We start from the raw sequence: 26113 nt of genomic DNA on the forward strand, positions 1-26113 counted from the left end.
CCGATCAGTAGACTTTTGGTTCAGCGCAGAAACGTGCAGACCTTGTTGAGGTAGCGCTCGTTCATGGCCTTTGCGATGTGACGGATCTCGCAGCGCTGGTCGGCTTCTCTCTTCTTTTCATTGAGCTTCTCAGCCAGAGTCTCCAGTTCGGTCAGGGCCATCTGCAGGGGCAGGCGGTCCGGGTGACCCACTGGTGTGTTCTTCAACATGTCCTGATGAAGACGAGAGAAAAAAGACACCAGTTTGATGCTTTTTCACCCCGTTTTCAACAACTAATACCAGCCGAGCCCTGTTCTGCCCCACTCCATCTTTCTACATATAACACACATCCTCATAATTCATCCTAAAGATTTAAGAATCGATGGAGAGCCCTTCTACGAATTATCAAGCTGTCTTGATTGCTATTAAACTGGTGTAAAAAAGAAAGAAAGCGGCCCAGTGTTCCACATTTTCACTGATATTTTCCTGCAGCAGACATTAATAGTAAATATGCCGGGGCAACGGGAAGCAGGATTAAAAGAGACGAGGAAAGCAGGTCTCTTCAGAGCAATTCCCCTGCCTCGCTTTGAGCCGCAGCTTTGAAAAACAAAGTGCTGGGTTTATGAATGCGGCACTCCCTCTGCTGGTGAACACATGAACAACACTGCCTGCTGCACATTGCATTTTACTGTGAAGGAGGTGAAAATAAGAGTGAACTATACCTGCAGCAGCAAAATGAACTGAGGGAATCTCTGGATAGGCTTCATCATCAGGCCGTACAGAGTCATTCGGTCACTGCTGGTTTCCTGACGATGCTGTCGGCGACAAGATGGCCAATTGGTGTAAAGACTTTCATTTTGTAAGAAAATCAATATACCAATCTGTTTTAATGTGAACAGCTGCATTTGATATCAGATATATAGCAAAACAGCTTTTTTTATTCAAATGCACAGCAACAAAATAATGAAACAGTTTAATGAGAAACAAACTTCCACTCTGTCCTGTAAGATTAATATTTGACATTAGTGTGTTGGTCTCAAACCTTGAGGAATTCCAGGAATGCTGGTTTGGAGGCGCACGTCTTCCTCACGACTGCCATCGCAGTGCTGAAGTTATTCACATACTCGCGATAGGCGTCCAGCACCATGGACTTAGAGAACTGCACATAAACACAGGGGTTACTTACTGCATCATGTGCTTCAGTTACAGGAAATGACATCATCCAAACCTCTATAAAGATGCAGACCACAGCAGCAGTACCATTAAAAATGTGAATTCACTTTAACTTGTCTATGGTGCTTTAATAAGGTGTAAATATGCTTTTTATAAATTAGGTCTAATAATGCTCATGCTCACAAGCAAAGAGCTGTGTGATATAGTTATGTTACATAAAGATTTACATAAAAAGCTTTTCTGTCTAAGTCATGTTCACCAATAAGCGGTAAAAGTTCCATCAGACGGAGAACTATTTATAGGAATACTGAAAACGATTGATGCTGGTCTGCTGCTGAAAACGGATTTTCAGTGTTTTGTCCATCAGTTTGTCCAGACTGAATCTCCTGAGTGTTGGCTGATGGGCAAAGCGAGACTCAGACGTCATCCTTTCAGCGTGCGGGACAGAAGACGCTCCCTCTGAGGGCTTTTATCGCTTTTTTAACCGCTGAGTGGCACAGCAGTGAGAACTTTAGCTCCAGTGTTATTTAGGTAAAAAAAAATGAATCTCTTCAAGGTTCAAACTTGCCTATGAGGTGACATTTTTTTTGTTTTACTCTATAAATACTTCAGGTCCAAATAAAGCTTTTAATGTGAAAACCTGTGGTTTTATTATTTGAACTGTGGCGTGTCACATGACAGGCTTTAGATATCTCCGTGAGACGTCTGACAGGAAGTAAGATGGCACGAGCTTACCGACGCCACAAAGACATCCCCAATCATCTCCAGGCTGTCCCACTCCGCCACGCGGCTCGCCAGGGCGATCTGGAACAGGAAGTGGCACTGCAGGATTTCACGCACGCGATAGAAAGTCATCTTCAGTTTCCTGTCACTCAGCAGTCTGGGCTCGATCTGCGACAGGGGCTTCTCGTATTGCTGACGAAGGAGACAATACAAACTGTAATAAGATGCACTTAAGAACCAAAGCGCCAATCACCGCAGCTGTACTCGCATACCTCTAAAATCCTCTTGAGAGAATCGAGATAATTCTTCTCGCTCTCCAAAATAGATCCCAGGATGCATCTTCTGACCAGCTGTGGATCAAACACAGGTTTCCTTCACCAGCGATTTCACAGAGTTAAGCATAACTGGATTAGGTTAGAGTTGGGAAAGTTACAAACCTGCTGCTGTGACAGAGCCTCCGGTGCTGGACACAGTACTGGCTCAACATTGAAACAGTCCACCTCGATGAAGAGTCCAGACTCCTCATCCTCAAAACAGGCCGACTTCTCTAAAAGATTCGAAACAACAGGAAGTAAAGCACTAAAGTCCACCTGAAGAGCAAAAAGCTATGACTCAGCCTCCTAGAAGCACCAAGTGACCACATTTACAAGATTTTCAGAAAACCTGACCTCTGACCTTGAGGCTGAGGTCAATGAGATTTGAACTCCTAGGTAATTGTGTATTTTAGTGTAACTTAAGCAGCACAAACCCTGACAGAAAGACTTGGTTTTGATGAAGGAGCGTCCCTTCTTCACTGCAGCTTTGGTTTTCTCCAGTCCATCTTTGGTTCCTTCCTTGGCAGCCTTCACCAGCTTTTGCATCTTGGATGAGACAGAATGCACCATTACTAGGATTTGAAGAGTCCTTTTTAGTCCAGGTTTGGTTTAGTCTGTCTAAACCTACGGCTAAAGAAGAGCTGAACCGATCTACAGGAGCAGTGTTAGAGGAGGGATGAACAGAATGCGTAACACAAGACGACAGAAGAGCAGAGGCGACCACAGGAGACAGAAACTGGGACATCAGCTAAAAGCAACGTGGTGCTTTTAAGAACATAATGCGAGATCGAGGTTTAAATGTCACAGACATCGCAGTCTGTACAATGGAACACAAAGGTTCAAATGCTTGGGAGACACGGTTGCTGGTGTCTCAGTTTGCTGAAGAATAAACACGTGTTACTTTAAATGTGTCCTTTCGGACGTCCGACGCACGAACATTCAATGAGACAGGTCGACGTGGCAGAAAGGGATGCAAAGGAACTGCTCGCACTCCCACCATCACCACCACCACAAGTTCATTCACGTCACAGCAGGATGAAGGTACCAAGTCAGAAGCAGGACGCCCAGAGTGGAGGTAGCCAGACTGAGTGTGAAGGGCTGGGACTACTTTATCTAGTACAAACACATGAGGTGAGCCTCAGCCAGTTTACCTTCTGCTCGTGTTTCTGTTTTAACTGCTGCAGCTCTACCGTTCCCACTGTGTTTGCCATTAGATCTTTCATCTTTTTCTCATAGTGTTCTTTCAAGCGTGTCAGATCTTGAGAGAGCTAAACAAAAGCAAAGCAAGCGTTACTGGTTACACAGACTGGGAATGAGCAGGAGTCCCACCACGCTCGCCTTCGTGTCGACGTGGTGGTTTTTTAAATAAAGTGATTTTGAAGTGTCAAAACCACGAGGCAAATCATCACAGCGTGCAGGAAGACGACTAGGAGAAGCGAATGGGCTGCATCGAATGCACGAGTGTGCATCGCTGTAAACTGGAAAGAATAAGCACAGTAAAAAAGACACTTTCATAAACTGTATGAAAGACACGCTGCGTTATCCCCGCTATCCTGAGCTGCATGTTTAACGTGCTGACGAGAAAAGTAATCCTTATACACACATGAGTCTTCCTCTGGGGCGGCTTCCCTCTCATGAAGGCGTGGGGCAGGCCGTTCTCAGGCCGACCTTCCCCGTCGCTGGCTTCGTCGTAGCTTTCAAACTCGCTGGAGCTCCAGCCGTTGTCGAGGGAGCTGTTGCAGCCGCCCTCCTCGCCGAGCTCCACATCGTCGTAGATCATCTCATCTGGATCTGTACGAATGAGAGCGACTCGCAGTGATACTCAGAAATACTACAGTCTGGCTATGACCTTAAATGAACTTGAAGTTTCATGATGCAAACGAACACGTGAGAAGTCCCAAGCTTCACTGAATGCAACACTCATCTCATCAAAATATCTAATTAGCATTGATTAGTGACATTAAAGTCAATAAACAAGTCAAACAGGAGTTTTTGAGCCTAAATAAAGTCAAACGGTGACTTTTAAACGAGAAGAAAGAAGCGAAAGTGGACGGGATCAAAAACAGGAAGCTTGAAACTGAATGTGTGGAATGAGAAAAAGTATAGTTCACAAACCTGTGTTGGAGTCGGAGTTTTCTCTGGGCACATCATCATAAATCACCTCATGTGGATCTGAAAAGACACGTGCACGGTTTTTACACACCACGTAACCGATCCAGTAACGCGACAGCCAGGATGCGATGCAGGGAGAGAGCTAGAAGACAGGCAAACGCAAGGCTGTGCTTCCTCAAACGAACGGGGAAGGAAGTCTCCGGGAATCCAGTTGTGTCATAAGAACATTTTAAAAAGATGAGAGCACCCTGCGGGCATGTCGTGACACCGCAGCAGCACCGCGGTAACTTTGACCTTACTCGGAATTGTTTCCTTACTTTCCATCCATGCGGTGTTGGCAGGATCTGCTGCCCATTTTGCCAAAGCATCCTCTTCTCTGATAGGTGGATACTCTTCACTGAAAACACTTGGAGAACACATAAAAACACATTTTCAATGTAACATGTCCCCGACGTTGCTGTCGATGCACTCTGTGATGAGCACAAACGGCTCGCATGTGACTCACCTGTCAGCTGAGGCGTTCCCAGTCCCAACCAGCATCACTGCAGGGAAAATGAACTGTGGTGTGAATCCTGCAGGAATTATTTTCCCCAATCAAACATTCCAAACAGCACATCACAGAACTGCAAAGCTTTTCCACACATGCCACCAGGGGTCACTGATAATTCCACGGATAATTTAACTTGGATATGTTTTAGAGTAAATGTGCTTCCACAAAACTTCATCTAACATATGTGTCTAATTGAAATTCCTTCTGCGTGCTTCTGTTTTCCTTGGAAGATGTCATAACTTCAGCAAAAGGCCCGTACTGTGTGCATTCATCAAAAAACTGCACAAATGAATATCATGGTTGCACTCTCTGGCTTTGTAACATCTAAAAAGCACAAGTATTTCAACATGGTGTGACCTTGTTTAGATAATTACAGTGTAATTAGGCTCCTGGGACTGCCAGGCCACAAGCTTGGGCTCAGTTACTGCAAGATTTTAGGGAAACCGGAAAATCCTTACAGCCAGCACGGATCTTTGGGGAGCGCTAAATTTAGACCCTACTTCCTTGTGGCAAGGCTTTAGGAAAAACAAGAGAAAGAAGAAAGGCCGGGGGGATCGCAGCAGCCGGGACCGCGTTTACGTGTCATAGCTGTGCATCCGTGAGTGAGAGCAGGGAAAAAGGGATTAAAAAACAACTTCACTGCTAGGGAAGATTCAGTTATGGATATAATTTGATAAACATTTGCTTTAACTCGGAAGCATTCGCTCTTAATTTAGCAGCGTTTATTAAAGTCTCCTCCGGGTTTCCCCTGGTGCTCGTTTCATTTACCATCTTCATCCACGGAGAGGTGTCGAATGATGACAGGTGTGGTGTAAGCTGGGGTGATGAGCGGTACTCCAGAGGGGGTCGCATAGCCACACGGGACAGGCACCGAGTATCCCGAAGCGATGCCAGCAGGGCTGCCGGGAGGATCCTGGCCGTCTGCCTCTCGTTCTTTGGGCTCCGTGGGCGAGGGGGTGGGAGAGGCGGGTCTGTGCTGCTGGTCAAGCTGCTGCTGCTGGAAGGAAGTGATGTCAATCACAGAGTAGGGGTTGACTTTGCCCTGGGAGGAGGAACCGGGGGCGACGTGTGGAGCACGAGCGTCGCTGACAGATACTTTCTGGCCTTCACTGACTGCTGAAGGAAAGATCATACAGTTAGCTGACAGTTACAAATATAGTTACAAATATAGTTACATTTAGACAAAGATGGCCTCAAATTATTATATTTATTTGCCTATATAAACTCGACTACTGCACACATTAGAAATGAGCATTAAAAACCTTTTAATGAATGAAATCTTACTTTTTCATAGCTGTCTGATTATTTTGGTGTCTCTCAGTTGTTCATATAAACATTATTCATTATTTAAATACTCTGTTAGACCCATTTCTCCTTCAGAACTTCCTTAAATCTTCAACAAACTGCTGGAAACATTCCTCAGAGATTCATGGCCACCACATCCTAAAGGTGGATTGAGATCTGGTGACTGTGGAGTCCGTTTGAGTACGGCGAACTCATCGTCATGTTCAAGAAACCAGTTTGAGACGATCTGAGCTTTGAGACGTGATGTGGTCTCTGTGCTCACAAAGGCACAGCCATGATCTACACTCCGGTAAGATGTGGTGTTCAGACGATGCTCGTTTGGCACGACGGGGCCCAAAGTGTGCCGAGAAAATTTCCCCCCAGCCGCTCATAGAAGGCAGGATGGATCCATGCTTTCATTAGATTTCCTGTTCTGAAAGTCACATCAGAACAGGAAATCTTTTATTGGTGAGCCTGTGTGAACGGTGGCCTCAGTTTCCTGTCCTTAGCTGACAGGAGAGCCACCCGGTGTGGCCTTCTGTAGCCCATCTGCTTCGACGTTTGACGTGTTGCAGTTTCAGAGGTGCTCTTCTGCATACCTCAGGTATAATCAGTAGTTATTTGTGGTTACCGCTGCCTTCCTATCAGCTCGAGGCAGCCTGGCCAATCTCCTCTGACCTCTGGAATCAACAAGGCTTTTTCTCAACTTACAGAGGAGCAGCTGAGGCTCAGGAGGAAGAGCTATGAAGGGTTGGTGCTTTGATCCATAGTTCCTGCATCGGTTAGATTAAAAGGTAAGAAAGCACTTTGAGCACTCAGACTATGAAAGTCCCATGTTTCCATTTAACTGCTGCTCACTGGACATTTGCTATTTTGCATCTCTGTTTTGGGAAAATTCCAGTCCAACCTGAAACAGCTTAGATGTTCACACTGGGGACACGTTTCTAAAATCTTGACTGCTGCTGTGATTTGGTGCTACTTTTATGCAGCTTTGGTTAAAGCTGCAGTGGCATTGTGCAGCAGTGAGCAGTGCTGAAAGTATGAAAACCTGAATGGGGGAACATCACGTAGCGTCTACGCTAGAAGACTTCTGCATGTATGTGGATCTTGCATCTCTCACGAGTGCAAACGATGCTCAAACGGTGAAGTGTAGTGCAGTGGGAACATCTCATCATATTTCAGAATGACTGAGAATAAACAGAGCCCAGCCAGACCGCTGCTGCTGCTGTCGTGCCCTTCAGTGATAAAAGCCAGAACATCTCCAGCTACAGGCAGCCAGATATACAAGGTGTCACCAGAGAGACAGACTGCCCCACTTTACGATCTCACTCGCGCTGGAGCTGAAGGGGCGTGAGCAGAGCCAGATAGGGTACGCACAACATGACAGGGCAATGCAGAGAACCTTTGTCACTGCCAAAAAACAAAACACACACTCGAGGCATTGTTTGCACTTAACTGATTTCCAAACACAACTTTAGTTGGAAGGACTCTCTGTCCTAAGGAAAGGCCAGCACTTCTGGACTGCATACCTGTTGCTGCAGGACGTGTCTCCGTGTCATCATCCAGAGGAGGGAGCGGAGGCGGAGGCAAATCATTCTCCCTGTCATCAGTCCCCTCAGCAGCAGATGTCCCTTCAGCTTCTGAAGCTGCGCCACCTGCTGTGGCAACTGTTCCATCTGCTGATGATGGAGCTGCGGAGGAAGGCACCGGGGGGTCCGCAGTGGGGAAGAGGTCCGAGCGTTGGCTGTTCACAGTGCTGTCCTTGTTCTGATCCCTACTGACGGGGAGCGCGGGCGGCGGGCAGGCAGCCTCGGGGATGTCGTCAAAATCGAAGGGTTCCCCCTCATCTTCATCTGCAAAAGAGATGTCACCTGCCAACACTGGACAGGTTCCAGATGTGCCAGGTGTTGGATTTTAGTTAGATTTAGAGAATAATAGCTATTGCTTTATTATCTTATCATGTAGTGCAAAACTCTGAGGTGACAGACACACTAATTATGAGTTTACCACAATCAGCTAAACACTTTTTGACTGCATGATAATAGTAACGATACTTAAAGCGCTGCTTTAACATCTGTAGCATCATGGGTGGTGCTGCAGCTCTGGAAAAAGAGGCTGAGGACACAGACACAGATGCGCTCTGGGTGGCATTTGAAATCTGCAGGACTGAGCCACATACAGACTTCTAATTAAGGATGGGCTTGACTTTATTGCACAAGCGTCGGCATTGGGGACTGGCACCGAAGCAGCACATGCACTGGTTTTACAGCAAAAACAAACTGGGGGGTTCCAACGCACAGCTAGCATTCAAAGGCATTCACATCAGAGCGCTCAGCTGACAGGAGACAGGAAGGGAACTACAAATATCTTTCCAGTTTCCACACTGCAATTAGGCCAGCAGGAAAGAGAGCTGTTACTCCCTTCAGCGAGGGCTACAGCCTGAGTTTGTGCATTATTCCTGGTTTAGGAATGCTCAGCCTTCATTAGCAGGCTTCAGCTCCAACATGGATACAGACAGTTTGTGGGATTGCAGTAAAAAAAAAAAAAACAAGAGTATTTTTATTTCAGAAGTCAGTGCTGGTGGAGATATGAGGTAATACTATAAATAGGCTTTACAGAGCTTGTATGGGGCTCTGCTTCTATCAGAGCCAACATCGTGAAGGGTTTCTGAGAATCATATTTTCTCCCACTATCACAGTTTCTCTCAAATACCACAGATTCTTTGTGATCACTCACACGTCTCGTCACAGCCAGCACGGCTCCGTTCACTCTCAGTGTAGAGTTTGATTTTCTGTCTCATATCCCGAACGGGGTCCCAAAGAAAACAGAGCACGGTCTCCTGTGTGACACGGTGAGGCCCCCCGACAGCACCAGAGGCCGAAATAGCTCAGCTGGGTGCGCGTTAGACTGAAGATCGAAAGGTCACTGGTTCGATCCCACCGCCACAGTTTTTATTCTTTGCTGTCATGTTTGAAGTCCCAACATTTACACATACTTCTTTGATCATTGTATAGTTACTGCTTACACACAGTCACCATCTAATTAACCACATTCACCTCCAGGCTAGTGGCCAGCTAACGGGCTGAACCCTAACTTTGGTGCACACAGCTGTGAATCAGGCTCTGACAGGTAGTCGTTCCACCTCCTCAGTGTGAGAGAGAACAGCCTGTGATTAATGTTCCCGCTCAACTTTGTCAACCCGTGTCCATCTCCACCCACGGCTCATGAAAACAGAAGTGCAAAGAACAAGCATGGGAACAGAGATGCTATCTGCCCGTTTCCATCGGTGGAGCTGAACGCTGTGGGACGCCGTGATAAAGCACGGACAGCCTTTGGAAACACTGGGATGTAGGATGCATGATCACATGCTAAAAACTGCAGTAATCGGCACTTTGGTGAAACACTCGACAGTGTCACAACAGAGTTCGTTTGATTGGATTTTGCCAGAGCAATAATCACAGATGGCCATTCAATAGTACATCTGTAACTGTGGGCCGAGGAGGTCATTGATAGCTGGCTCGGTGAGTGGCTGTGCATGTCAGAACAGCTTACTTACAGACTGTGCACACACACGATTATCATCTAACGTCTACTTTCAGCTCTTAAAGGGAAATAAAATCTCCACTTTGAAGAGTTTCTTTCAACTTTGTAGTGTTATAAAAATATAAGACTACAAAGTTGAGATATATATATATATATAAGGGGTGCAACGATACACAAAATTCACAGTTCGGTTCGATACTTTGGTGTCACGGTTCGATATTTTTTCGATACAAAAAAAATGTTCATGCCTTTTTAATTTGTCATTTATTAAATTTTCACGGCACATTCTGCACCACATCTCTGTGCGTTCATCATTTGTTTGAAGCCAGCTCACCTCCTGCAACTACTTTTCCGAGAATACGTGCTTCTTTTGTGGTTCGGACTCCTGACATTTCTTTGGAGGTGGAGGAACATCACAGTAATTGCTTAAAGGAGCTTCTTCGACATCTTTAAGAGTTCTAAACAAATGTCTGTCCTCCTCCTGAAAATCTTATGTATGCAAACACGCGTTGCAACTTCTTATCTTGTGCGCGTTTTTTATTTTGACAGCGAATGCGCACCTGCGGACCACTTATGTGCAGCCCTGGTTATTTAGCTCGTCATATTGCAGCCACAGAAATTCTTTTGTCCATGAAACCATAAAGCTGCACTTTCTTTTTGCCTTATAGTCTGATTTGTCATAACTTTTCCGTTTTGTGGTAAGCTTTTCTTTGGCTGTCACTTCTTCACCCTGACCTGTCTTATTTGGCTCAGCAGAACTGAAACATATATCCTGCTGCTTTTACACACACACTCACATAAGCTCAGCGATTCTCTGCGCGATCAACCTCTCACATGTTTAAGCTTGCTGCGGGAGATTTCACTTGTCATGTTTGCGTAGTAAGCTAACGATTAATAAGACTATGTCAGAGGAATTGGTGTACAAATTCAAACGCGATTTCAATATGTCACATATTGACAGTGGCTCACCGATGCCAATGACATAATTACCCAGCTACATTTCCGAAAGAATGCAAAAGCATTGACATATATTTTTTCCTTCCTACGATAGGCCGACGGGCAGGGCAGAGATAGATTTTGGTAGCCCGACTGGAAAAATCGCTAGCCCCGGGACGTCGGGCTAGCGATTTTGCGAGCCCTGTATCTGATTGAGGAATCACTCATCTTTGGAAAAGAGAGTTTATTACAGAGAAATGTCTCTTTCCAAAATAAAAGCTATACTATACGCTATTCTCAACACAGACAGCATCGTCAGAAGGAAAGTTGATAAAATAAATTAAAAATTTTGTATTGTTCCATACATATGCATACCGAACCGAAAGCACTGTATCGAACGGTTCAATATCGATACGAGTATCGTTGCACCCCTAATATAAATATATATATATATATATATATATATATATATATATATATATATGCAAATGTGGCAAGGAGGCGAGCTGTTCACGCTGACAATATGGATGTTGTTCTGAGGACCCCTCAGCTCCATAACGGTCTGCTTAAATGACTCACTGCTTCTGTTTCGCCTCAGCAACAAATCGAGCGAGCGGCCAGCTGGAGACGAAGGATTTCTCTGGCCTGCGTCTACCCCGGAGGCTTTGTGTGCCCCTGTGCGCGCTGCTGCATCAGTATTCTGCCTCATACTGAAGCACATTGTCTGCTATTCACAGTAGCGCAGCACATTTTACTCTCCTTACTCCCTCATTCCTCCACCCACGCACGCTACAGCGGTGGATGAGCGGAGGAGAGGAATCTGCGCTGTTGACTCGAGCTGCACAGCTTCATCAACCTCTGAGAAAATCATCTAACCTTACGATGACCTGCAGAAGTGATCAGCTGACCAACACCTGCAACCTCTGTGAAACAAAGTTTCCTCATTTTGGTTAAAGTGGACGTTTTTGTTCATTTTCTGTCATACGTATACACATTTATAAACTATGACAGCTGTGGAATTTTTTAATGATCCCTGTGAGCCAAACTCTTCTTTTTCCTCGTTGGATTTGGATGATGTCAGAGAGAAAGGATATCCTTTATATAGAAGCTCCACCCACCTGCCTTTCAAACCATCTTCTTACAGAATAGAGTAGCATGTCTATTGTCATTGTACATGTACAACGAAAGAAAAGAGCAAAACAAGACGGTGGTCTTTCAGGACGAGGCGCTAATAGGAAGTGGATGATTCTTCAACTCAGCTCTCTTCCTCAGTGTGTCTATTGTCCTGTCCCTCATCTCCCCTCCCCTCACCCAGTTGCAGCAGATAGCCCCGCCCCTCCATGAGCCTGTTAAAATGGAGTTTTTTCTTCCCACAGTCACCAAATGCTTGCTCATAGGGAGTTTTGATTGCTCAGGTTTTGTAGGGCCTGTTGTTGTGATTTGGCACTATGTACATAGAATTGAACTGACCAACTGAGCTAACCGGCCCATGAAAACAACACTTTCCACCATGTTTACCAGTTTAAGCATCGAGGAAGCGGACACATGCAAATCACATATGAAGTACGAGGATTTGTTGACTTTACTTTCAGGAGGTGGGGGAGGAAAGTCTTCCATGTCCATGCTTACTGCTCTTCTCCTGCTAAAGCTCTTCAGACATCAGCACGCAGAGGCTCAGTTACACCAACGCACATTCCTACAGGAGAAAAGGACAAATGTCGTTACAGTCAGTTCAAGGAGGCTCATACAACAGAAAAAAAGAGACCGAGTTTGGCATTTCTAGGTCAGCATATGTGAGCCAGTCGGTCCACAAAAGACCAACCACTTGTTATTCAATGTTACTTAAAGCGGCAGACAGCAGCGTGGCTGTGTTGTCACGGTCTGCTACCTTTTGTATCAACATCTGATTCTGAACCAAAGCGAATTCAGACAAATGAAGAGTGAGAGAAAACAAAGGAAACACTTGTAGAGCTCCCAGGGAGAGCTGATGCTGGCGTGTGTTTACGTGTGCCCGGCATTGTCATATGCTAATGCTGCGTGTGTGTGTGTGTGTGTGTGATGCCATGGTATGCACAGCCTGTGCTACAATTGTAATGGACACATCACACCCTGCTGCGTGTCCACGAGGAAAACAGAAGCTGTGGAGCTTTGCAGCTAAAGCAAAGTTCATGCAAAGCAGGATTCAGCTTAGATTTGAACTCATTTCTTTGGTTTCAAATACATTCAGAATGCATTACACGAGCAGACTATCAAAAACTCACTTTAACGCTCCAGGATGTGAAATATGTGCTGCTGTAAATTAAAACCCAGGCAGGTTATCATGCAGAGGCACAGGTCAGTGTTGCACTTCTGTCTCAAACAGCAATTATCAGCCACACATTTTGGTCCTTATTAGCATGCTGAGGCAGGAGACCTTTGGACCTGCATGAACATAAGAGGCGTTACATTCCTGAGCAGCACAGGGTTCCTGTCTGATGTGCAGCTTTTATCCAGAGGTGACAGTTTCTGTCAAACAAAGCTGAGCTATTTACTGGACATCTTCAGCTCACTACTGTGCACAAGGACAGATGACAGTGTGGTGACATCATGCTGTGGCATAAAGCAGGCATTGTAGCGCTGTGTGTGCACCATTCTCTATCCATGCAATCTCCACAGCCAGCGTAGCTTCACAGCAGTCTGCTTCTGACTAAGACAAACGTGCAGCAGAACAGAAAACAAGAAGGATAACTCATTCTGAGTCTCAAAGCTTGTTTTGTCTAGAAATAATGTGAAATCCTCTCGCGTTGTCCTCCACTCTGTTCACTGGGCACAAGGCCAGGAGAGAGGATCTGTCTGCTACGGCTAACAGTGCTAACACAGACAGGTAGGCTGCACTGAGCCTGAGGAGGCCCTAGCTTCATAATGGAGTACAAAGAGACAGGCAGATGCAGCTGCAGCATTAACATATCTTACATCTGTCCATCTTCAGGCTCTACTGTGCTGAAGAACAGTGATATATAATGTTTGTGTTTGATCTTTTTTTAATTATCATGGTATGAAATATTTTTCTTAGACTGAATAAAATCATATTAGCAATTGTCACTCATGTAGGGCTGCCACAATTTTTTGATAGTCGATTATTTTTGCGATTAGTCGACTAATCACATCATCATCCATTGGACATAAAACGAACAGCTTATTGCACAAGCAGCACCTGCTCTTATATAACTATCATTAGCTTACAGCTTTAAGTGTTTAAGGTCTGTGCTAACTAAAAATAAAGACAAGATGGTAGTTTATTAAATTTTAATGAAATTTGCAGATTGTTTCGGTGAAGTTTAATAAACTCCTTGCTATCTAAAATATAACAGGACACCTATATTCTCCAGCATCTCACACTTCTGATAATCAGCTGTCTGCTTGACATTTATTCAGCTGTGTAAAAACTTTAATCTCAGCCAAACCGATTTACTCAGGAACAAATAAAATACTAAAAAAAAGCCAAACAATAACATTTTTAAGTTACGGTATCTAAGTGACTTATATATGTTTAACCTGAGTAGCGAAAGACGGCGGTGGGTTTGAAGCCAGGAGTCCGGTGTTCTCACGGCTCTAGTGAGCCTTGCCCCGGCTCGCTATCGAGCTAGTGAGTAACAGACGTCTCCGAAAACGTCGGAGCGCTTTTGAAAATATGTGGTGTCCTGATAAACTGAGCAGATATTTGAGGTTTACACAGCTACATTCTCGCTAGAAAATATGTTAAACGTTTATTTTGTGACCCAGAAAGAGTAATGTTAAAACTAACTAGCTGCCGCTATTGGTGGAAACTGAGCTGGGCTGCGCTATGAATTCTGGGACACAGCTGCTACTTCTTCTTCTGGTTTTAACAGCAGCTGGCATCCTTGTACATGCAGTGCTGCCATCTTCTGTTTCAGTCCGTTATTACACTCTTAAATCCTACTACTTATTCCTGTGTCTTTTGGGATCTTACAAAGCTTCAAACGACGCGTCGACTATTAAATCAGTCGTCGACGATTTTGATAGTCGACGTAATCGTGACTAGTCGACTAATCGTGGCAGCCCTACACTCATGTAATCTCAGTGAAAATTAAAAATAAGAACAATCCAGTGTGATCAAACTGAAAACAACTAAAACTCTGAATCTTTATTTTTATTCCAGGGGCTTCGTACTTGGGTTTCCTTCCTAGTTTTGTGAGTCAGCTGTAACTGCTGTGAGCAGGTAACTACACGACAAACACGCTCGTAACTCGGCTGACACGTTTTAAAGCGAGGAACTGTCAGCCGAAGCCAAACAGAAGCTTCAAAGCGTGACTCATCTCTCCCGTTAAAAGCATTGTTTGAGGTTTAGGAAAGCAGGAAAAGGATGGAAGGGAGAGGAAAGGGACTGAAACGTGTTCTTCTTCCTCCAAAGGCACTAAAGAGAAAAGTGGTTAAAAAAAAAAACTTGTTACTGAAACAGTTTCGTTTCTCATGTTTCTGTTTATTTGTAATATGTGTGAGTGAAGCTGATCTTCTGTCGGTCAGCCTGCAGATTCCTGCATTCCTCCCTGCTCCTGTAATTACTCCCACTTTGGTCCTTCTGCTTTCTTTTGGAGGAAAACTAAACACATTTCCAAATTACACCCTGCGCTGCTTGCGGTGTAGCGTGACTTCAAATGTGGTCTTCACCAAACAAGCACCTGTCTCACCCGTGAAGATGACCTGTAGCACAAACACAACATGACATCTGCAGCTTTGGTCACCAGCTTTGGACTGAGCCACACGAGCTGAGTGTGCGTATCTCACAAACCCTCGCTGAGAGGCCAAATACAGTCACAGTAATTCATTTTTAATTGTACCGCTAATCTATTTGGTGTTTAATTAAAAGGCAGTGCATTGCTGGCTTATCTCAGAGCCGTGATTTAAGGCAGAGTGGAAGACAGCAGAAAAGGTAAAATCCTCTCCACAGTTGATGATACACTCAGCTGAGCGTGTCATTACATGCTGGGGCGGCTGAGCAATGCTGTGCAGACAGGAAAACAGTCATATGGCTTACAGCGTAATGCAGACAATTTGCTCACCTGTGTGCTCCTAATAACCTGCACATGCTACATAACAAACAGCACGTATGTTGCACACAGCAGGAGGCCGAGTGCAGAGGATTAGCTGTGACCTGTGTGTAGTGAGACAGAAACACCACAGCTGTCTTTGTCTTGATCTTAATTTTAAAATTACATTTCTATTAAATCGTGTTTCAAACATGTGAAACTCTTATAATCTTATTAACTGAAGCCACACCCAACCTGTGTCCATAGATGAGGCAGGGTTTCTTATCATGCACTAATCATCTACAGAAATCAAAGAATGACTGACTTGCATTTAAGCATGTAAGCTTTTAAACACAGATTTATTATAAAAAAGCCACTAACCCAAACACAGAGACCAATCAAAAATATGCGACGCTGAGAGCTCGGCAAGAGGTTTGCAGCCGAGTCTTCTAGTGCGCACTTAAAGACAAGTGGCATTCCACACACAGGCTGAAAGTCATAAACAAAGCCTCAGGGGGGGCGGGTGCTGGGAGAGACAGGCGCTACGGGTGTCTGAGCTTTGCTCTGCAGCTCTGGGCAGAGCATCCTTCTGTTCAGATTACTGAACACAAGATCCCAGGCCTGCAAAGAGAGGCCCAGCAGTCTTAACAAAGTACTCGAAGATGTTTGTGAGGACGTTCAGGGCGCTGCAGCTCTTCATGATCAGAATTCAAGAGTAACAGCAGAGTTAAAAGGATGCTTCTGCTTCTCACATAGGTCACCCTCATTAACACACTTTCAACACAGCTTACTTATACTTTGAACCACACGGTAAAAAATAAAGCGATGAGCATCCAGTAGAGCACCGGGGCTCACACAGTATGTGGGCCTCAACAACACCACCCACTCCAACCACAAACTCGGAGTCCTGACTGCTGGCAAGTTGAAAGCTCAGATCAGATCTGGGACCGAAGGAAATTCACAGGCACATATATCACTACCACAGTAAAGCAAGCAGTCCTCCCTACTGCTCACATGGCCCACCGTTTACTCCTCTCCAATGAATACAACCTCTCCTCACAGCAGTGCAGGATAAAACCCACACAGAACACAAGAAGATAAGTCTGGTCCCCGTCAGCTACTACTTATAATTATAATGCAGCGGCGGTCGATTGTAGGGAGTACACTTCGATAATCAGATGCATGGGGCCGCAGGACTTTGATCTGATTACAGACGTGATTTATTGGGCTTGCCATAATGATGCATCACCCCACCATACAGTATGTATGAAGCGGTCTTTTGCAGGCAGATTCTGTTTTTAATAATACAAACAGCAAACACTGACATGACTCTGCCAGCCTGGGAATCACTCAGCAAAATAAAAGACTGCATTATGTTTCAAACGTGGTGTCCATTTGAAGACAGAGACCGTAAAGTCTTGGCTGTCACTCGTAACTGGTCTCCACCCACCCAGCGAGCCACACCAAAGCTCCGAGAAGCCAACATGTCACCAGAAACACACTATTTAGTGAGCGGTGATGAGCAGCCACTCTAAGGCGTTTTTGTTAACTGGCTGGATTTCAGCTCTGAAGGAATTTTAATGTGAATAGAGCAGCTCAATCAGATTACAATAAAATGACCACAGGAAACCATGCCACTCCTGATCATCAGTGGGCTATGCATGGACTTGAAAAGGGTGGAAACAGTTCCCAAAGCCAAGAATATGAGTGACTCTTAGCTTTACTCATCCCTGGGCAGAGTCCTGAGCTACAGCTCATCTCACAGAGCACGGTGCTATCGCACAAAGGAAGGTAAAGCTCCCTAACAAGCCAGCGCTGTGTCAGTTTCTCTCGTCCACCTGCACGAGAGCAGCGGCCTTTCTTTCCCAGCTGTTGGCGAGCTATGCTGCTAATCCACGTCCCGTCTCGGTGGATGTTTGGCCGAGTTGTGGGTGGACAGTGACTCCATTAACTGCCTTTCGAAAAATGAATGGTATGCTCCTCTGCACGACCATTGTGTGCTCTGGCACCCCCGAGCTCAGTCACGGTAAACAGTAGCTGCTATTGGCAAAGCGGCGCTACAGGCTGCCCTGTCACAGTTACTTAACTAATTCCTGGTATTTCTCCATTAAAACGCACCTGTGTTCACAGACTGCTCCGAGCACAAGTGAGGACACTGAAGTCTGTGCTCTGTGTTCTCATGTTTGTGGCAAAGCTGGCTGTGATCTACAAAAGCATCTTCATAAAGGATTCTACGTGATGTACACGACATTAAGTGACAGCAGGCAGTTTAAGCACAGTAAAAACAGCCCACACTGGTGGAGCTATTAAGCATCTGTATTTACAGGCAGGCCTCTCCAGTTATTTGCCAATCAAATTACCAGCGGAAACTCTTGTGTGCAAGCATGTGCATGTGTGAGCCTTTCTTCCACCTCACCCTCGTCCTGGCTGAATGAACTGGACATGCACGACACTGGACAATACAAGCAGTGATCAAAGCATTCTTTGTATTTCTAACCATCATTGGAGATCTACCAAACCTCGGAGGGTTCCTTGAGGAACTTGACTTTTGTAGTGCAGATAGGCACCTACTAAACCTACCAAAGGCCAAACAGATGAATTAAACTGAGGTTTCACAGCCTGCTCAGACCAATCTTCCACTTGGCTGAAGCTGTGCAGGGCTTTGGCTGAGGAATGCTATGCATGACTACTTGGATCTGCAGCTCTGATTTATCCAGTTATGAATGATTTTTCGGAGTGTCAACTCCACGGGTGGTGCAGTGTTTTCAGTCCACATTTTTGTGTTCATAAAGCTGTTTGTTATCAGTTCTCTCAACCTCATCAAATCAGTCCTAAAACAGCAGTAAGATCAAAGTAAGAAGAAGAAACGTATGAAAATCTTACACGGCAGCTCAGAAACTTGGTGAATTCTTAAACAAACACAGAGGAGAGTTTGTTGATGTAATTCTTGTTCTTAAAGCAGATCGTTTCCGGATTAGGGTGCACAAATTGGCATAAATGCGCATAAAAGGCGCATTAGTGACTGTGTTATTGCAGGTATCTGACAGGGTTTGGGATCTTCTCCGTGGAAACTGACACGCCACGTTATAGCCAACATCTTCCAACACAGTTTCTGCTTCAGGCTGACATCACTGCTCACTTCACCTCACAGTTATCGGGACACATTTGTCAGGGTTATTCAGAACTTTGTAAAAAACCTACAAATGACCTCAACTTACCGTTCTGTGACGTGCTCCCAGGTGAATGACGTAATCCTTTCACAGCAAGCGTTAAACGCAAAACACTTCAGACTCCCGCACAACTTCAAACCTATCAAAACATCCACTTCTCGTCCTTTTTACTTCTCTCCCTTCGGTGCAAGCTGACTTCATCCATGAAAACCCTCTCACCCCCCGTCTCAGACGCTGATTGGCCGCCACAGCGCCACTAAGGGCTCTGATTGGCTGCGTAGAACGCCAATCAAACCTCCGCCGTCTTCTCCGGATTTTATGGGAAAGAAGTTCGAGCAAAGCGGACACGTGACGTGTGAGGTGGCTCCCCCCTCACAGCTGTCCGGAGATGATGTTGAAGGAAGTTTTTAGCTTATCCGTTAAAACCTGAACCGAAAACAACGAAGGAGGGATTTTTGTCCCCGGGAGGCACCGATGTCCACGCTGATGAAGAGGCTGGACTGCTGCTTCACGCGTGATTTACAGGAGCAGACACATAAAGTTAGAATAACGAACTCTGAGCCTTTAACGCTGAAACTTTCACTTTTTTTTAAGGACACAATGTTTTTAAGCTTTTTTTTTTTTATAGATCCTTAAAAAATCTTGAGTAATTTCTCGTTTCTCTGACGGAGCTTTTTTTTTCATGTCTTCACTTTAAAATGAAGTATCGCAATAAGCAAAGTGACTCTTCAGACTGTAACAGATCTGTGTACGAGACAAACCTGCTGCAGCCCTGTGCTGCTGTTCAGGGGGAAATCATCCTTAAATATGCAAGAATGTGCTGACGGTTTATGGCAATGTTGAAAAAGAAATCAATTGAAAACTGGAGGTAATTATTCCCATTGCGCCACCTACAGGCAGATCCTCTGTTGCACATCTTACAGTCTAAGCTAAGCCCACCTCTTTCATTCTCCTCCCCCCTCAGCTCACACTGAGCTTCCCACCCGAAATGTAAGAGGGGGAAGGAACAGCCCTACAATAAAATCAGACATCCTCCCCTTTGAGCAAACATGTTGAATGGCTGCCAGTTAAATGTCACAGCTGCAGCATCTGCCTATCAATTTTGTTTAAAGCCTACATTACAGGTCCTTCAGTGCAACGTCACCCTCTGCTCTCCAGACCTGTGTGAACATGCCCCACTTACATGAATTTCTGGGTCACATGCAGGAGCATGGTGACAGGAGACAAAACAGAAGAAAGAGACACAATAACCAAGGAAACACTTTATTTTGAAACTCGGTAGTTTAAATGAATGCACAGTCCAACATAGATAACACAGAAGCTGTTAGTATATGGCACTGAATCAACAGGACATCTGTCCCACGGTAGTTCCCTAATTTCACAATCTAAATCTAACATGATCAGATTTATTTAAAGTGAGATCAGAGCTACAGCTAAAACAACATTTCACTCTTTACGAAGATGAAATTACTGAAGGTGTGAAAAGCAGAAAAGTTTTAATCTATTGGACTGAGGCTTCGAAGCGTTTTCCACTTTATTTAACACACAGGCAGGAAAACATCTAACGAGGGCTTCACTTATTTGCTGGGCAGCTTTTGTGCAGGCCGAGCCAAAAGGTGTTAATGTGCACGCTGTAGAAAGAAAATTACAACTATGTGCACAATTAAAATGTCTTAAAAAATTACTGAATATAACACATAATTCTGTTTCCCATGTACAATAACAACACAGGGCTATTCTGTTAATGAGAACTAAAAGCAGAGCTGTTAAAGTGGGATATTGTGGAGAAGTTGAACATTTGCAGCGAAAGACAAATAAAACCTTTCCTATGGTTTAAATACAGGAACACACACAATTGCCATTAGTATGTTTTTATAAAAATCCCACACACATAAAATAAAACTCAGTGGATTTTAGAATACACCATAAATAAAGATGGGCTGCAGGGCTGCACCAGTTTAAACCACAGTTATCAGGGTCAGAGGTTTGCTTAGTGTAAGCACTAGTTTAGTATTTTTTCAGCACAGTTAAGCCTTTGTGAAGCGGACTGCTGTGACTCAGTGTAACTCCGCCATGATACATGCTTGTTTCTCTGCTGATGCAGTCCAAACACACCAATCTGATCAACACTTAGTATCTAATAACTTCAATGAGTAAACCTATGAGAGGTCATCCTCAAACATGATCCAGTTTTACCCCACTCAGGCAGCAGAGCTGTGTAACAAAGGGTCCACTCTGGAGTTCACAGTGCTTTGATTTAGAGACACTTCATGCTCACCTCAAACTTCCCTAAACAGACGGAGCAAATTTCACTGTCAATATGTACACAATAGAAACAGCTGTGGGCCGACAACATCTACTCCCAACTCATATTTAAGTCCAGTTTAATTCTGGTCTTTATCTCAAAGCAGATTTTGCTTATTAAAGCTTTTGTTGATCTTAAACTTACTGATTTTTAATGCAGGAGCTGCTCTCATACATATTTTATACTGAAAAAAAGTAATTTATTACTTTAAAAGTGGATACTTGCAACACTTGTTAAAAGGTGTGAAATCGCACCATTGCCAACTCTTTGCTGCATCGATAATACTTGTGTGTATAATGAACCACAAAGTCCTGTTATGAGCCTGGAAAAACCCAGACAGTAATACCAGAGTCCTGAAATAAAACGAAATCGAAATAAAAGCTGTGCAGTGAAAGATTCTGTTTCACACTCTGTTGTGATCATATGTAAACCTTTGTCAGGAGCAAAGTCTCTTTATGCCCTTTTTCCACTAGCACCTACACAACTCAATTACTTAGTTTAAAGGGTTTCCATTAGGTGAGTTTGTGAGGAGCTGAGTCAGACCAAAAATGTGACATTGGGAGACTTCATGCCACCGATTGGCCAGGGAGTGATGTCACTGGATGAGTCATGAGAGCGACTCCTTCACAAGAATCAAATCTGCCATTTTTCAAACCCAACAACGAAGGAAATGGAGACACAAACTTCTTTTACCTGAAGTCTGACAAGAAAACGCAGACTGGGACTTTCTGCCCACCTTGCTATGATGACCCCGCCCACATTGAGGTACTACACAATTGTAAAAACTGAGTAGAGTTGAGCTGAGGTGGTGCTAGAGGAAAAGATGCGTTACAGAACAAAGGACTAGAGAGCCCAAGGGGCTTAAAAAGAAGTCCCAGTCTAACAAACGTAGAATTTAAAACAAGCATCCATCAAAAGTCAGCTCCCACTCAGTCTCAAATAATAAAATAAAAAGCCATAACTGAAACAGGAAATGACACCGATGATACTCCTTAACTGGCATGAGGTTTTCCAGAAGCCTCAGGCTGACCGTCGGTGGTGCCGTTCAGTGGGATCGCCTTGTTGCCAAAGTTCCAGTCCACAGGATTAAGAAGCTGCATTGTCTTCTTGTGGGTCCATATGGGGTTGAGGATAAGTGTGAGCAAAGTGAGGCCGGTGAAGAAGAGTATTAGCGGGGGCAGGGGCGCATGGGTCCACAGCTCCACCCGGTGGGTCAAGGTTACCCACCACATGTAGTAAGTGAGTACCATTCGACAGTGAAACATGTGAATCATCACCCACTGGTTGGCTTTCCAGAACAGAGTGCATGCCCAGCCAGCCTGTCAGGGGAGACACAATCTGTCAGACACCTTCTCTTTACTTCACATTCATGCAAAATCTGTTCAGTAAACCAGTGAGCAGAAGGAACAGAGAAAACTGTGGTTAGTGCTTCAGGTTTTTGTTGTTTTTAAAAGGGAACTTCCTCTTTCTAAGAACGTTCTGGTACAGTGAACATAATCACAAGGTGCACAAGACCCAGGAGGAAGCAAAACTTACAAGTCAAGCAAAAGGTCAAGCCAGTGAGATGCTACAGAAAGCCGGGCCTGGACTTACCAAAGATTACGTACAAATACAAGTCCGGAGAATGAGATGAAAGGTACGTGCATGTGACACGATCATGCTTACCTTCAGCAGCATCCAGGATATACAGGTGAATGGCGTGCTCATCTCCAGCAGGAGGGTGACCATGGGCAGGAAGTGGCCCAGGGAATCCCACACCACCGCCCCCACGTATCCCGACAGGGCGAAGAAATGGTGCGTGGCCAGTGGGAGGTCGAATGACCAAAATACCACACTGGAGGCGTGAAGTGCAACATTCTCAAATGCAAAAAAGCCCGTGGCTGTGAGCACGTTAAACCATGACCAGTCTTCCTGGCCCCTCACTTTGTCTCTGGTGATTGAGGAGTCTTCAGTGAGGGCCCGGAGACCGGCTACTGTACTCTGGATCCCAAACACTGCCCGGGTGGCAGCAAGGTTCCAAAAAACCTTTTCTTTGGCCAGCAGGGACTTGTAGGTCTGGCACAGAGACACAGACAGGAGGTGACAGAAGAGGAACACTACAGTATAGAAGCAGAAGCCAAGGCCGATGAGCTGGAGGCGATAGTCCCATAAGAAGTACTCTGCACTGGGCTGGGAGAGGCGGCCGGTGTGCTGCTCGGAGGCCATGGCGCTTTACGGAGGATCACCGAACCTGAGCGCGGGGAGGGTCACCTGAAGGTGGAGCTGCTAGGAGCATGGTGTGTGTGGCCCACCTGCAACAGACAGACAACACACCATCCATTAACGCAGCACTGTGCCTGTGAAAACACTCCACGAAGCCGTGGACCTCGGTACACACGGATCATTTTATTTAAACTCTATGTAAGCCTTCAATCTGTGTTCATTTCATCCGCCGGTGACAAACTTTCACTACAGAGTTCTTCGAAAGAAGAGTCAGAGAAAAGTTCGATGTTAACATCGCGACATATCTCACAGAATATTTAAAAATGATTAAATCTAAAGCAGTTTACTTACTAACTAACACAGAAACGTGTAACTTACCGGACAGAAGCGTTTCCAGGGAGTACAGCGTCCCTCTGTAACCGATAGTACCCCCAAACAGGAAAACTCACATCATACGACTCCAATTTGGTCATGTGACATCCACACAGGAAGTCCAGCCTCGCTGTACTTTGCAGACATCCCATTGGTCAGCGCTGATCAGCCGTAGAATCCCATTGGTTGCCTCTTATTTATATTTTCTGTCTGGAAACAGCCTCTTTAATATTAATCACGATTATCTATTATTACGACCGGATTCCTGTAGAAGAAGTCGCAAGATTCACCTGAATAAACCGCTTAACAAATAGTAAGATAAACAAATAAACCCTCACAGTAATAAATAATATAGTCATGTCAATAAAATGCAACTTTCTGCTAAAAAAAAAGAGAGTAATAAACGTGTGCACAGAACTGCATTTTTAACTATTAGAGGTGTGCTACTAGAACATGGCATGTGTGTCTATCTCCGTCCAGCAGAGGGAGCCCTTGCATTGTGAGATTCAAATGAAGTGGCCTCGCTTACATTTTTCGTGGTTTTGTTTTTGAGGAGTTGATGTGCTAAAGCTTTGATTTATTTTATTTCACTGTATTATTAATGTGTTTTATTTTCATTTGTTGCAAGAGCCGTTTAACAAATAGGAGCGGACCTTGTGTTCTACTCTCACTGGACTCTTTCTCAGCTTCCTCTCAGGTTTACTGGGTAAGACAAATTACCCATTGTTGTTTACCTGGCAAAGAGCTCATAGGTCAGAATTCTGCAGGAATGAAAAGCATTAAAAACATGTAATATCCAGCATATCTTCGACCTTTATGGCCATTACAAGGTCTTTGAAACATTTGGACACGGATCATCTGAAGTTTAGAGTACTGATACTGTACCAGTGGTCGCATTCTTGCAGACAGTCAGCCTGCAGATCTGTAGAATTTATGGATGCTGCCATTGCTGTGGTGCATGAAATGCATTACAAGAATATAACCTGCAAATTTTAAAATGTAGCCATGCTGGGATATAGATTATGTCAATGCTGAATATAGAACTCTTTAGTGCCAGAAGCATTATGTGGGTTGCTTTAAAGAATGGTGTTCAAGGGTAAGCTGAACACATGGGCACTGTCGACTCGCATCAAGAAGCACCTGTGTGATGTTGCGTTTTCTCTCCAAAGGCGTGCATGGGGTCAGGTTAATTGCTGGTTCTAAATTGGCTGTAGGTGTGACCGTGAGCTTGAAGGGTTGTCATCCTCTGCGCGCAAGCCCAGCGACAGACTGACAACCTTTCCACGGTGGACCCTGTGACAGCTGGGGTAGGCCTCGGCTCCCCCGTGACCCTGAATTGGATAAGATTGATTTATAGTAAGCTGACGCACGCTGATCGCTTTTGTTAGATGTGAAAAAACAAAAGCCAGTTCATTCAGTTATTCTTTTATATAAATGCCAGTTCTTTGGTGAACCTCCTGACACACTATGAACATCGGAAAGTAAGTGTACCAATTTCTTTGACTGATGATTCAGAGCTACACTTCATCTTTATTTCACTGCTATTTTCGTTAGCGGGCCACAGATCTAAAATGCATGAAATGTCAAGAGCAGTTTGATGAATTCGTTTAGCTCCCCTCCGGTGAGAGAAAATCCCTCCGCTGGAAGTACAGTTACTGTTAGGAAAGGCATCAGAAAGCTGTAATTCTGGCATACCCACTCCAGTGGATTAAATGCAGTGTAATGTATAATGTCTAAGTTTACGTGAATACTTTTGCTGTGATGATCACAACAGCAGCGAGTTACTGTTCAAAGTAAAAAGGACCACAAAGACAAACTTGTCTCAAACTTTTTCTCAAAAAATTTAATTGCAGAATTATTTACACTGAGTGAACTAAGCAATGATCAACGAGTCAAATAGGCAAAATCTCCCAACAGCTCTGAAAGAATGGAGGAAAATGCATATGGTATAATAATAATACAAAATAAATTAACGATAAGGTAACTTGCACTGAAAGAACGCGCCTTGAGAGATGCACGTGTGGCAGACTTAAATAAATACATAACAAATGTACATCAGTGTGACAGTGTCATAATTCTTAAAAACAAGAATAAATAAGCCTACATTCAAAATCAGTTTTTTTTTTTGCATGCCATCATATCAGCTTAGAAAGGAACCATAACAAAGTGAGAATAACAGCAAAACATGAGCAAGTGCAGAAAATAGTTGTTTCAATGAAGCATATATTTTATATTTATATATCTATATATATATTTCTTTACAAATAATGAATATTTGGCATTATATTCATCCTTCCTATAGATATGATATACAAGAGATGAAAATAGTTTTAGCTAAACAACTACCTTTTTTCATTTTGTCTAGTAATTATAGAGTTGTTTCACATTCCAACTTCTAGGAAGTGTTGTATCAGTGTGTTTCT

The 26113-nt window shown here is 44.3% G+C and overlaps 2 protein-coding genes across 4 annotated transcripts in view; both read right to left on the reverse strand.

The window, feature by feature from the left end:
- The window catches only part of arhgef10 (Rho guanine nucleotide exchange factor (GEF) 10), a 44262-nt gene extending 25088 nt beyond the window's left edge, over nt 1–19174 (reverse strand). Inside the window, exons 1-16 of one of the 3 annotated variants that reach the window (XM_080870192.1) lie at nt 18860–19174; nt 12201–12310; nt 7665–8015; nt 5620–5964; nt 4807–4843; nt 4619–4707; nt 4305–4361; nt 3793–3980; nt 3341–3457; nt 2624–2735; nt 2313–2422; nt 2148–2225; nt 1888–2067; nt 1022–1138; nt 702–794; nt 42–212 (exon numbers count right to left, since the gene is read on the reverse strand). In XM_080870192.1, the coding sequence (XP_080726318.1) occupies nt 42–212; nt 702–794; nt 1022–1138; nt 1888–2067; nt 2148–2225; nt 2313–2422; nt 2624–2735; nt 3341–3457; nt 3793–3980; nt 4305–4361; nt 4619–4707; nt 4807–4843; nt 5620–5964; nt 7665–8015; nt 12201–12237 (2082 nt within the window). In that variant the 5' untranslated portion in view covers nt 12238–12310; nt 18860–19174. Of the gene's footprint in view, nt 1–41; nt 213–701; nt 795–1021; nt 1139–1887; nt 2068–2147; nt 2226–2312; nt 2423–2623; nt 2736–3340; nt 3458–3792; nt 3981–4304; nt 4362–4618; nt 4708–4806; nt 4844–5619; nt 5968–7664; nt 8016–12200; nt 12311–18859 lie in introns of all 3 variants that reach the window. The other 2 variants (XM_080870191.1, XM_080870193.1) reach the window with 2 other exon arrangements.
- An 890-nt stretch (nt 19175–20064) lies between these two features.
- cln8 (CLN8 transmembrane ER and ERGIC protein) lies at nt 20065–23852 on the reverse strand. The gene is made up of 3 exons (XM_080870362.1): nt 23697–23852; nt 22782–23407; nt 20065–22435 (listed from the first exon to the last, which is right to left on the reverse strand). The coding sequence occupies exons 2-3, from the start codon at nt 23319–23321 to the stop codon at nt 22109–22111; spliced, it is 867 nt and encodes a 288-aa protein (XP_080726488.1). The 5' UTR covers nt 23322–23407; nt 23697–23852; the 3' UTR covers nt 20065–22108.
- Nucleotides 23853–26113: the final 2261 nt, after the last annotated feature.

This window comes from Rhamphochromis sp. 'chilingali' (genome assembly GCF_963969265.1).
Source record: "Rhamphochromis sp. 'chilingali' genome assembly, chromosome: 21".
Lineage (NCBI taxonomy): Eukaryota > Metazoa > Chordata > Actinopteri > Cichliformes > Cichlidae > Rhamphochromis > Rhamphochromis sp. 'chilingali'.

Bases quoted from the DNA above. Each gene is read 5' to 3' on its own strand.
- cln8 (XM_080870362.1), bottom strand. From the start codon at position 23,321: ATGGCCTCCGAGCAGCACACCGGCCGCCTCTCCCAGCCCAGTGCAGAG. The intron at 22,436-22,781 runs GTAAGCATGATC...CTCCCCTGACAG, and splicing joins TATCCTGGATGCTGCTGAAG to GCTGGCTGGGCATGCACTCT.